The sequence below is a fragment of the Vidua chalybeata genome, chromosome 8 (genome assembly GCF_026979565.1).
Source record: "Vidua chalybeata isolate OUT-0048 chromosome 8, bVidCha1 merged haplotype, whole genome shotgun sequence".
Taxonomy (NCBI): Eukaryota; Metazoa; Chordata; class Aves; order Passeriformes; family Viduidae; genus Vidua; species Vidua chalybeata.
In genome coordinates this window covers 13172009-13184810 of record NC_071537.1, presented here as the reverse complement: position 1 = coordinate 13184810, position 12802 = coordinate 13172009, and the positions used below count along the sequence as shown (strand labels likewise).

At 57.1% G+C, this 12802-nt stretch overlaps 1 protein-coding gene across 1 annotated transcript; it reads right to left on the bottom strand.

The window, feature by feature from the left end:
• Positions 1-340: 340 nt before the first annotated feature.
• KAZALD1 (Kazal type serine peptidase inhibitor domain 1) lies at positions 341-7003 on the bottom strand. Its single transcript, XM_053949718.1, has 5 exons — positions 6918-7003; positions 4831-5431; positions 3436-3596; positions 2311-2458; positions 341-2096 (listed from the first exon to the last, which is right to left on the bottom strand). Exons 2-5 carry the CDS (start codon positions 5330-5332, stop codon positions 2011-2013), a joined length of 897 nt encoding a protein of 298 aa, XP_053805693.1. The 5' UTR covers positions 5333-5431; positions 6918-7003; the 3' UTR covers positions 341-2010.
• Between the last annotated feature and the right edge of the window lie 5799 nt (positions 7004-12802).

Sequence of the window (12802 nt, the reverse complement as noted above, 5' to 3'; positions counted from 1 at the left end):
GGGGATCAGGATGGATTTAAAAAAAAGCCCAGCTTCTCTGAAAGAATGTTTTACACCCAAAAAAAGCAAAATAAAAGCCAATGGTATACATCTGTCCCTGGTCCCTCCTGAACACCCTCCAAATCTGATGGAGCAGCCCAGGAGGATTCTGTTATGCTCTTAGATTGAAGAAGAAGCTGAGGCATCAATGGCTTTTGCATTTCTCTGGCTGAGAAGGGGTTTTCTGCCAGAAAAGGTAGGCACTCCAGCAGGCAAGGCAGCAGTGCCCCATCAAGCTGTGGTGCAGGGGGCCAGAACTGGCCCAGTCTCACCATCTGCAGGAATTTTGCTCTGCTGCCAGTTCCAGACAAATCCCTTTTATTTGCTTGTTCAGGTTTCAGTGCCGTAATTGTGTCATCTGAGCCAGCTCTCAAGCAAAAAAAGGAAGAAAAGAAAAGAAAAAACATGTGAAGGAGAGTAGCACGGGACCCAAGCCACCAGCCTTATTGCATCCTGCCTGCTCCTGCCTGGGGTCTGGCCAATTCCTTTCTCATGGGGTCTGGCTCTCTGCTGCAGCTCTGGACCTCCCTGGAGCTGGGACTGAGTAACTGGGAGTGGTTTAGTCCATATAGAGCTTTTGAGCACCAGAAGTCCTGTAAATGCTGCTGCCTTGGGGGATGAAGCACCCCTTGAATATGAGCTCAGCCCCAGAATGCCCAGAGGAAGGGTCCTGACAGCCCTGTCTGGGCAGTGAGCAGCACAGTGCAGTTCTGAGCTTCCTTCCTGCTCCCCCGAATGAAAGTTTGCTCTAAAGCACCAGCTCTGGAAGGTAGGTTGTGGTTTTGTGGGGGTTTTTTTTGTGGTTTTTTTTTTTTTAAATATGTTTCCAGTGGAAACTGGGGCATCCCTTTACTTCACCAACTAGGCACAGAGCTGTTCCACACTTGACAGAGCTGTGGTCACCTGAGTGGAGACCCCAGTGTCACAGAATTTAGGAACCCAAGATGAAAACAGGCAGCAGTGGGATGGGATCCAAACACGTGGGAGTACAGTGACTGGAGTTGATGCATCACCCCTGCACAGGAGATTGTCTGCTGGGCACCCCCATTCCCAGGTGGGGTGGGAAGGGCAGGACCCACACCAGGACCAACTGTGAGCACTGGGATGGGCAGGAGGGCTCCCCAGCTCAAGCACCTCACAATGGACTAGGTAGCATCCACAGTGTTTGCACTCTCCCTCACCCCCATAATCATCCTTGTGGGTGCAGGACAGTCAGCCAGCCTTGGCTTTGACCTACATGCATATTTTAAATAACATCAACTGAAATGACAAAGGAAAGCATGAAGTCAGTCAAAGGCATGGAAGGGAAAAATGAAGTCAGTCTAAAAAAGGCCAAAGTATTTCTGACCACAAGGGTGGTTCAGCTGGAGGAAGGACAGCTCTGAAAGCCACAAGAGCCTGGTTTCCTCAAATCACTACTTTTCTGGTTAAAAACAAAACAGAAGAGAAGGGTGTTTTGGCAGCAGGTTCCTCAGGTTCTGGGGATAAGCTAGGATGCCTCTGTGCTTGGGGGATACAGAGCAGATGGAGGGGTGACACACTGGGTATCACAGTCAGGTCCCAGCTCTCTGCTCCAGCTTCCCCAAAAATTATTCATACAGGATGCCCTGGCCTCACTCTCCCAAAGGGGGCTGTCTCCATCCCCTGCACCAAGTCCTTATCACACACAGCACAGCTGTCCCCTCAGTGTCCTACCTGCCATTGTGTCTCCGCTCAGTGCCAGAGGACAGATCCACCCTGCTCCAGGCAGAGCTGTCCCTGGTCCCAGCCCTTGCCAACCAGCCAGTATCCCATCCCTCAGTACCCCAAAAGGTTGTGTCACCCTGTCCCCCACCCCAAAAAACAGGCTGCTATGCCAGGATTGTTCAGAAAAGGAGTTTTGGGCCAGAGGATGCAGGAGATGTCCCCAAGCCCCAGGGAAGGGTCGCTCTGGGCAAGGTGATCTCTGAAGCCAAACATGCCATCTCTGGGCTAGTAGTAGTCCTCCTCACTCTCCCTGTAGTCCTCAGGTGTCATGCGGGACTTCAGCACAGAGAAGTCTGTCAGGTTGAGTTGGTCTGAAATGGCAGCATGGGGACAATGTGACATTGCCACCCTGCTGTGCCTGTCCCCTTCCCCACCAGGACCAAAGCCAAACCATGCCCAGCAGTTTTCTGGGGCATCCCCAGCACAGCCCCATGCTCCAGCAGCTCCTGCCATACTGGTGCACTGTGCCCAAACATCGCTTCCCATGTCCCCATGAGAGCACGGGGATAAGGACGTGGTGCTCACCCGGAGTGAAGACGGTCAGGCTGGCCAGTGCCACCACCTCCCCGACCCTGTTCCTGGCGAAGCAGCGGTACGTGCCCTCATCCGTCACCCGCACACCCTGGATCTGGAGCCAGCCTGTCACTTCATATTTCTGGGGGCCACCTCTGAACTGCGGGAAGGGAGGATTTCTGTCAGCACTTGTGGCAGAAGCAAGAGGGAGTCTGTGCCACAGAGCCCCAGGTCCCCTTTCGGCAGGCAGTGAGGTCCCAGGATTGCTCTGGCAGCAGCCATGCTATTTTCTGTTTATCCCCAGGAATAAATAAGCTTTTCCTGACCCAGCTGGGCTGCAGCTGTGTTTGCAGGCTACTATTATGGTGTGGTGGCCAGGGGTGGAGGACAGTAGAGTTTCCTGCAACCAGGCAGGGTAGTCCTGCCTGGGGTGAAGATCCTCAGTCGGACCCTGCGACAAGCTGTGGGGAGGCTTGAAGGACAGAAAGATGGAAGGGGGCCATGGTGGCAGGTTCCACCTGCTCCTCTGGCTCCCTCCATTCATTTCACCACAATTTCTTCCCCGTTGGTGCCTAGCTGAGGTGCATGGCCCCTTTGCCTCTGCCCACACCCTCTAATAGCTAGGTACACCCAGCTGGGTGCTATATTTGGGGCTGGCCGCAGGCAGGATGCTGACCCCTGGGCCTGCCAGCTCTGGGAAGGAAGCCCTGCTGATGGGAAAAAAGGGCAGGAACTGCCTGAATGTGTTGGTAGGACCAGAGGACAATCCAGTCTGTAAGGCACTCAGAGGTCCTCTTTCCAGCCCTGCCAGCGAGACTGCAAGAGAAGCCAGCACACACAGCAAACTGAAGGCAGGCAAATGGGAAACTCCCTGCTGCAGGACTCTATGAATAAGTTCAAAAATTACTAGAGGAAATCACAGAAGAGAGCTATGCTGATGGCTCCTACCACTGAGACACCAGCCCTGGCTCAGTCAGTCCTCATGTTATACAGCCCCCAGTCACCCCTTCTCATCCCCAGGCAGCCAGGTTTGGCCGTTCCCAGAATATGACCACTCTCAGTTCTGGTTGTCCATGATCTCTGAGGAGCACTGGGTGACCCTGGGGTTGTCTTCAATGCCCTGGGCACACTGCTCACCTGGACAGAGATGTGGGGGTCATCTCCAGGCAGCAGCATCTCTGTGCCATCCTTCCTCCACTCAATGGATGCCATGGGGTAGGCGAAGACCTCGCAGCCGAAGATGACATCCTGCCCGGTGACGTTCCATGTGTCATAGGGAGGAGAGGTGATCTGAGGCTCTGGGGAGGGGGGTAGAGGAGAGCAGGGTGGGCTCAGAAGAGGTCCCGCCCTTGGCAGGTCCCATGGACTCTCGGGCTGGTCTCTGGAGCAGCAGTACTTGGTTCACATAGAGATGCTGGGACCCTTCCCATGTCTGTCTCCTCTCCCTCCCATGGCAGACCCTCCCCTTTCCCAAGGACATGGTCCCTCCTCACAGCTGGGACTGGGAGCTCCCTCCCCAACCCCTCCCCCCCCATCCATGGAGAGTTGCCATCCATCCCTGCTGGCCTCAGTTTCCCCACCTGTGCAATGATGCTCAAGCAACACACGCAGCAGGAAGAGTGCAATGACAGAAATGTTACAGAACAAAGCTCTCCTGAGCGATCGGTGCATGCTCCTCCTGTGGGAGAAAGGCCAAGGGGCGTTCATCCAGCCTGGGGCTGGTGAGGATGGATGAGGTAGCTGAGCTTCCAGCCAAATGAGGCCTCTGCTCTGACACAGAGCTCGTGCCAGCAATGAAGGGAGTCAGCAGGTCCCCATCTCCTGGATGGAGCAAACAGCTCCAGGTTCCACATCCCTTCCCTGGAGGGATAGACTGGGGACCACCCTTCTCAGGTGGTCCATGATCTGGCACACCTGCTCCATGATCTGGCCCATAGCATGAGCCAGAGTTCAAGGGAAGGTTTCCACCTCCAAATATACCTGGGAAACAGTCAAGAACATGATGATCTACAGAGCACAGGTCAACCTTGACACCCCTCAGGCTGCAGTGAAATCACTTGGGTGACCTGTGCCGGACTGGGCAGGATGGGGCATGGCCTTCCTGCTAGACTCTCCCCTCTCAGCCCCCACCTGAGTTTTAAATGGGAGATGGAAATCACACAGCCAAGCCAAACCAGCCCTGGTTTCTATTTGCAGGAGGCAGGCACATTTCTCGGGAGCAACAGGACAGTGTGAACCCAGCCCTGCCGCCAAGAATTCGCTAACAATTCCCTGGAACTTCCCCATCTGCTCCAGCAGGATTTGTTGCTTCCCATAAACTCCACTCCCTCTTGGCAAAGCTGCTCCCAGATTTCTCCAAGTACTGGTTCTGCAAGGGGCTCCCACAGAGCAGCAGAGTGGGGGAGACTAGTGGGAACCTGACATGCATGGAGCAGTCCCCAGTACAGTCCTGTCCTTGTGTCTTTGCTGCCAGGTGAAACAGTTAAGCCAGACCCCCTTGTTTGTCTCTTCCCACAGCTCCAGGGCCACTACCTGCCTCGCAGGGACCTTCATGGGCCACAGTGAGGTTGGCATCAGGGTGAGCATGGGCAGCCTCCAGGAACCTGCAGATTTGGGCGTAGGTTTTGCCGTCAGAGCCGCAGAGAGCCAGGTGGGAGAGGCAGGCACACTGGGGCTCGGGCACCTCTCCGTGACGCAAGTCCCCAGCATCCAACCGGCACTCCAGGTGCTCCCCACACTTGCCGTAGAAGTGGTTGGTGTTGTCCAGGTCACAGATCTGTCCCTCCAGGTTGGCACATTCCCAGCAACAGTCACAGGCATCCCGCACTGTGCCTGCCAGGCACCCGCGTGGCATCGGGCACTCCTCGGGCTGGCACTCAGTGCAGCCCTCCCCTTCCTCCAGCAGCCGTTGCCAGCCCCGCTGGAGGTAGTCAGAGGTGCTGGGAAAAGCCTGGCCCAGCTGGAGCAAAGCCCAGTGCAAGGAAAGCAAGGAAAGCACAAGGCAAGAGATGCTGAGGGGCTTGGCTTCAGACATCTTCACGGCAGCTCCTCTATCCCAATCCCACTGTCACTTGGATGGGGATTTCTGGCACTGCTCTGGTCTCCCTGTCTAGATCTGGGGAGCCATCCTGGCCTGTGAGGAGGGAGAAAGTGTGTTACTGGTGCAGGAGGTGTCTCCCACTCCTTTGTCTCCTGGCTGGCTTGCTCTGAGCAGCAGCACTGCATGATGTGCAGGGGAGGGTTGGTTCCAGCCCCTCTCACCCACAGCCCTGCAGTCATGGCCTTTGCACCCAACCAGCTCCTACCCTGAGACACTGAGCATCTTCTGGAGAGATAGTGCTGATGGCCCCAGCCCATCAGGTTTCATCCTTGTTCCCTTGGCAGCCCAGCATGCAAAGTCCAGCCTCCTCTGAGCCCAGCATAGCCTGGGAAGCCACAGGGCTGGCAGGGCACTGGACAGGCTGTTCTACAATATGGTTCAGCTCGTCCATACCCTGCTCCTGGTCTCCTGTCAGAAAGCTGCTCTCAAGCCCCTTTCCTTTCCCCACTGCTTTGCAAGAGTCACAAACCCTTTTTTCCTCTCTCCCCATCCATACAAGCTCAATGGAGTAGCTCAATGGAGCTCAGACAAGGTTCTCTTTCTGTGCTGGAGGCAGCCAAGCCAGAAGGATGCTCCCAGTCATGTCTGGCTTTTGTTCTTCTTCCCTCCCTGCGCTGTAACCCCTCTTTTTAGGCACTACCTACTCGAGCAGGGGAAAAATGCCCACTCCACAGAAGGTTTTGTAAGCCCCTCAGTTATCACACAGGCAACTGAAGCTGAGCATGGAGGAGCTCAGTGCACAGGTGAGCAGCCACTGGACTCACAGCAGACCCAGTGTGGTCAGCCTGTACCAACACAGCAGGGTCCCTGCCCTCAAACCCCAAGCCTGCATTACCAACTCAGGGAAAGAAGAAGCTGATCTACTCTGGGCTTCCCATCTCTCCCTGGGGGGGAGATGCGGCATCTCAGAGCCTGTCCCCAGAGAGGGTGACAATGAACCAAATCCCTTTGTGAACATCCCTCCCTAGCCCCCGTTATACTTTGCCTTCCCTGAGATGGGGTGAAATTATGGTACTCCGCCCCAGGGCGACTCAGCATAAGCGAGCGGGGCTGGGGAGGGGACCCAGGCAGACAGGCTGTCCCCTCCGGCTGGGAACAGCACCGGAGGGCAAGCTGCAGCCCCTCCAGCTACACCCCCCACTCTCGGGGCTAACACAGCCCAGAGCTGGGGTGGGGATGGCCCGGATATTGGGTTACACATATGCATCCCCCAGATAAAAAACCGTGAAGATTTGACCCCTTTACCAGAGACCACCAGGCGCCCCCGGGGTGGAAAGGGGCAGAGGGTCTCCGTGCCGGAGGCCTCCCCCTGCCCACCCTACCCCAGTCTGTACGGAGTAAGGCTCCATCTCCCGATGGATGTGGGGGGCCAGAGAAAGGGTACGGGGGAATTGCAATGTTGGTCCCTGGCTCTGCATGTCTGGGGTGCAGGCGCTGGGGGTGCTGGAAGAGTGTTGGAAAGGGGCACGACGTCCCTTGGGGTCCCCCAGAAGCCACCCCTCCATAAGCCGCCACTTACCGGAGGCGCCGGTGCCGGGGGCCGCGGGTGCGCAGTGGCCGTGGCGGCGGGGCTGCTGGCCCCCAAGGCTGCTGGCCCCCGGCCGCTCCAGCACCGCCGTGATGTCAGCGAAACGTGAATCCCCCCGCCCCTCTCCGGGCCCGCGGCCCGTCCCTGGACCGGGACACGGGCTGGCTGGCACCCCTTCCCTGCCGGGGTCCCGCCACGCACCGCACCCTGGCCCCGGGGCTCTGCCGCTCCGGCTCCCTGGCACCGGCACCTCCCCGCTGGAATCACCCCCAGTCGTGCGCGGGACCTGGGCTGATGCTCCGCCCCATCCATGGGGCAGGAAGGGACTGGGGTCCCCTCCTTTGCAGTCCAACTTGGCAGCAGTCCTTGGGGACAAGTGAACGGGAGAGGTGGGCATGGCTGAGGAAGTGGTCAAAAGCGTCTCTCAGCCTGTAATTTGGTCAGGAAACATAGACTGAAAAGCTGAGCAGCTGCTGTAAGTAAATGGGGGCACAACTCCCGGGGAATGTCTGCATTCGCCTCACACCAGGAGCCACATGTGAAGGGGGTATTGGGGTGTAAACCACGGCGCTCCCTTGGCTGGAGTGGAGCTATTGGGAGCAATGGTGGGGCTGCTCCATGCCACAGCAGTGCAAAACCCATGTGCACAGGGCTGGGGCTCTAGACCACCCCAGCAAGCTGCCTTGCTGCTCCCTGCCTCAGTTTCTCTCTGGAATTGGCCCTGAGGAGTGGGGGAGCCAGCATGCTTTTGCAGCACAAACACACACCGTGCATTTGCATCTTGCTCCGAATGCCATGCCGGGGTGGGATCACACAGCCCACTCCTCTCCCGGCAAGGAATTTGTGGGATTTAGTTCCCCCATGAAGCTCAAGCAAATCAGGACCCCTCTAAGGATCTGGTTTCCTTCACCACGCTGCAAAAATTTGCTTTTGCTTTCCAACACCCTCCTGCAAATTTGTTCTGGGTTCCAGGGCTTTTGCTCAGTCACATTGTGAGTCCAGCCATGTCTAACGAATGGAAAATGCAGCAGGCTTCAGCCCCCTTAAATCTGTCTCTGCCAGCCAAACTCCCCTCCCCAGCCCCCTGCTGCAGAGTGCAGTTTCCTGCCAGCTCTGCCTTCAGCCTCACGTCCCACTCCCCCTCTGTGGCCCCCAGCCCCTTGGCTCAGGGCTGCCTCCCTCCCTGGCTCCCCTTGTCCAGCCTATTGAGTTCGGTCCCCACATGTCACAAGTTTTCAGGTCCAGCATCCATGAGTTGCTGAGCAGCTGGGGCTGCAGCTGTTTTGGGAGCAGGGAAAAAGTCAGGAAGGGCTGAGGTTTTCCTACATGTAGCCCCAGAGCTGGGTCAGAGACTGAGTAGAGAGGAGACAGACTGTAGTGCTGAGCTTCCTGAGCTATCCGTGCCATACCACCCTTTCCACTTTAGGATGGACTGCCTGCATATTCAGGGAATCTTGCACACCCTCACTTGCCTCTGCTCCATACAGGTGGCAAAGCAGTGAAGCAAGCCTGGCCCCAATTGCCACCTCCTGCTCTCAAAGCTCCTGGCCAGCACAGGAGCAGAGCCAGCACTTAAATCCCAGGCGCAGCTGAAAATGGCCCATCAGTGTTTTGGGTTATTTGAGAACAGGCCCCATTGCTGCTGTCCTTTCCCACACATGGTTCCTTCTCCCACGTGCCATGGCCCAAACACTTGATGTGTCTTATCTTCATGGGATTATCATGGCCTCTGAGTGGCTGAATTCACCTGAGCATCACGGCAGCATCAGCCACTAACTGGGGAGAAACCCTGGCCAAAGGTGAAATCCAAACACAGGTCAGAGCAGGAGCAGCTCCAGTTGTGGAGGAATACAACCCAGCCTCAGAAAGCCAAGGGCAGCTTAGCTCAGCTCAACAAGACAGAGCTCAAATGTGGCAGTTAATTAAACCTCCTGCTTAATGAGACTATTGAATGTGTTAATAGACAGTAGCAGCTATGAATGAGGGCTGGAAGATCCAACCTGTGCTTAACAAGGAGTTCTGCTCAATCACACCTGAAGTCAATCAACACAGCCATGGCTGCAAATGGGGTTTGTGGCTTACATTGCTTGACAGCTTTGCAGGGAAAAGGGTGATCACAGCCCTGCATGGCCTGGCACTTGGGTAAATTGCACTCCTGGCTCCCTACCAGTGCTAGCTAGTTATCTCTCCTTTTTCCTCACTTTTTGTGAGCCAAGTGAAGCTCCTGGAACCGGGCTTTGAAGGCTGAGCCTAAAGCACCAAAATCTCCTCTCTTCCTGGTTGGTTGCTCCCCATCACTGTTTTCTCATCTTGTGATGGTCCCATAGAAGCCAGGAGTCCGTGGGTGCTCCTGGCAGGCCCACATCCTTGGCATCCCTCCAAAACTCTATCATCAGAATGAAACACATCACATCCAATCAGGGGTACCACAGTGCTCCTGGCCCCACTGACCCACCGCAGCTTTGGGCTGATCCCCCAGACACCCCACAGCAATCTGGGGTTTATGGCAGACGAAGCCAAGGGAAAAATAGTCCTAGGCCAAGTGACTCAACGTACATCATGTCAGGCAGGGCTGGCGAGCAGCACTGGGGCTGGGCTGGTGGGGTTGAGAATGTGGGTTATGTCACAGCAGAAGCACGTGTCACCAGAGATCCTGGAACAGAATGCTGCCGGCACACTGCCTGGGGCATGGGAGTCTCCTTCTGGTAATAAACCAAATCTCTCTCATTTCACATCAGATACACTCTCTGCTTCCTGCTGTCTGACAGCCTGAAGCAGCCCGGTTCCGGCCAGCCCGCACTAAGGCTGAGTGGTTCTCGAGGGATCCCAGCCACAACCTAGGGCTCCACTGTAGGGACAAGGCATGGGCAGCAGGCAGATCACCCCCGCCTGCGTGCCAGGCCGGACCTGCTCTGGGAAGCAGCCAGGCTCAGGTTTCTCCAGGCTTTTCCAGACCAAATTCCTCTGAAGAACCAACCCGTCAGCAAATTCTTCGGGAAGTGGTTGCAGCTGTGTGCCGGGTCACCCGGCCCCGAGGCGCGACGGCCGAACGGTAAGGGACACCGCGGTGTCCAGACTGCCCGGGGTTCCCGGCAAGAGCCGCGGCTCAGCTCCACCCCAGCAGGAATCCTGAGCCAAGGATTCCACCAGCCCCATCCGAGCGCAAGTCTAATAACCCGGGGGCAGGAACAGAGAAGACGGCGGGGGATGCATTCCCGGGATGTCCCCGCACTGGCACGATCGTGCCAAATTTGTCACTGCAGTGCCGGGTGAGAACGGGTTCCACCGCCCCGTGACCCGCCCGGCTCCTCCCACAGCCCGAGCCCGGAGCACACCGGGGCCCCCGCGTGTCCCCGCCCGGCCCGCAGGGCTGCCCCGGCCCAGGGCTGCGGATGGCGGTGCGGGCAGGCGGCTGCGGGGCCTCTGCTGCCACCTCCAGGGCACTGCTGGCCTCGTCCCCGGCCCCTTGCGGTGACTCTGACCCTGACCCTGTACCTGGGGGCTGCAGAACCTGGAGTAATGTATGGACACCTCAGGCCCACCACCCTTATCTTCCTGCAGTCTAAAAGCCCCACTATCAGCCGAACCTGGGAGCCCTCACCTCAGTGTAATGTCCTGAGGGGCTTGGGCACATCCTCCTGTGATGGTGGGATCCTCTGTCCAGCCTGCCCTGGTGCTCGGGGCTGCATGCCTCCCCCCTCCGGGGTGGGTGCTTCAGAGGGTGCTGCCAGCTCAGTAGCACCGCGCCCGCTGTCGCCTTTGCCACCCAGCCTTTCCCCAGCCTCCAGAAGCGCCAGCAGGGCTGGGACGCAGACAGGGAAGGTGACCCGCTGCCAGCACCCCAGCACCCGCTGCCACCGGGGACGGGCACTGGGGAGGGGGAGCCTGCCCGCTCCCCCCTGCAAGAGGCTGCCCATTTCCAGGCGTCATTAAAGAGCAATTAGCTGGAAATTAAGCTGAGAACAAGTATTGATTAGCTCATTAAGGCTGGGGGAGCCGGCTGAGGCGGTAGGGATTGCTGCTGCTCGCCCTCATTATGGGGCAAGGTTAAAGCATGTGGTCGGGCAGCTCATTAAAAATGCCAGGGACCAATCGATGTCCCCAGCCCAGCGCCGCCCAGCACCCACAGAACCCCTGGGGACATCCAGCTGCTCTTTTTCTTGGACTGGCCCTTGACCTCTGTGATGAGCCAGCTCGGGAAGGGACTGGGTATCCTTGCTCCCTGCATCCACTGCTGCATTCTGGGCTCCCCTGCAGAGGCAGCAGTGTCCCTTTTGGGCTTGTCAACCCCCAAAAGTCACTGGCCAAGGGAATTTTCTCTTCCCTAGTCAGGGGAATCCACGGGGACAGGTTCCCCCTAGCACAGTGAAGTGGCTGAATCTGCACCACTGCTGGCTCCAGAGAACAGACACTGCGGCTGAGCACCCCAGACCTGCAGCACTCCAGTACTGAGTTTTTCATGGCTCTGCCTAGTGGTGCCAGCTTGTGCAGGTATGGGACAGACCAAAGGGGATCTCAGAGATGGAATGAAAGCAGGTGACAGATGAAAGACACTCAGTGGCTCTGTGTGGCCGAGTACTGCCACGCCACACTGCCCTGTATCCCAGCCTCACAGCTCTTGGGGGGCTCTTGAGGTGAGCCCGGACTCAGCCCTGCCAGACCCATGCAGCCAGACCCAGCCACCCCAAGCATCTGTGTCTCTGATCCCATGTCCCTCCCATTTCCATCTCTGCCTCTCATGGCCTCCAGCAGCTCAGGGCCAGCTCCCAGCCACTACACAAGGAGGGTGTCCCTGCAAAGCCGGGTGGTGTGTGTGGGAGGAGGCAGGTGTCATCATTATTTTTGTTTTCTTTACACTGCTCTGGAAATATATTGTATTCTCAGATAATCCCGTTCAATTATACCACAATAAAACACATAATAAAAACGTAATTCATTTTTCCTGAGCACTCCATCTCCCTGTGTCTTGGCAAGCTATTAAAAATTTGTCTTCATTTTTCTGGCAAGAGCCTTGTACCTTTTCATCTTTAATTTATGAGAGCAGAATAGCTACTGACAAGCCCTTATTGCACGGCAAGGGGCTGCATTATTTATAAGCTGCCAATGGCTGGCTCAGGGGAGATATTTGCAATATTCCAGGGCCGGGAGAAGAAGGGGGACAGATCCCTGATGTGCCTGTCCCCAATCCACTCACTTCCCCACCCTGGGCAGGTGCTGGGTGCAGGTGTTCTCCTGGCTGCCCCTTGAGGGAAGCAGCTCGAGCCTGGCCTCTGCCAGCCCCTGCCAGCTGTGGAAGCTGTGGCACAGGGTGGCTTTGGGCTGCCTGGCCCTTATCTCGTCACTGCTGTATCTGCCCATCTTGGCCTTTGCAGTGGTCTCGCTCCTCCGTCCTTCAGCATGGGGCACTGCAGAGCACGGCTGCCTCCATCCCTCCTCTCCCTGGCTGGACATCCATTGCTCCTTCTGACTGCCCTGTCAGGCAGAAAGCTGAGGGGGAGGCAGCTGCTGCCTGCAGGCTTGCCAGGGTCCTGTAACAGCAGTGATGTGCTCTCCAATGTGCTCTCCGATAGTTGTGGATAAATATTCCTGCAGGGAAGGCACAGGAGCAGGGTTGGGATTGTCCCGTGAGCGGGCTGCAAGAGGGGGTGTGAGTGTGGGCAGAGCCAGGGTGATGCTCTGGTGTCTCCAAACCAGCAGCATCCAGGGCAGCAGCTTAGCAAAGCTCTCTGCACAGCAGCAAGGTCCAAAGCCGACTGTACTAAAAAAAGCCCTCCTGACAGCTGGATAAGCTTAAACACATGCCAGGCCAGCCAGAGCTGCTGCAAAGGCAGTGGGCTGGAAAGCAGGGAGCAGAACCCAGCCCCAGGGGGTGCAGA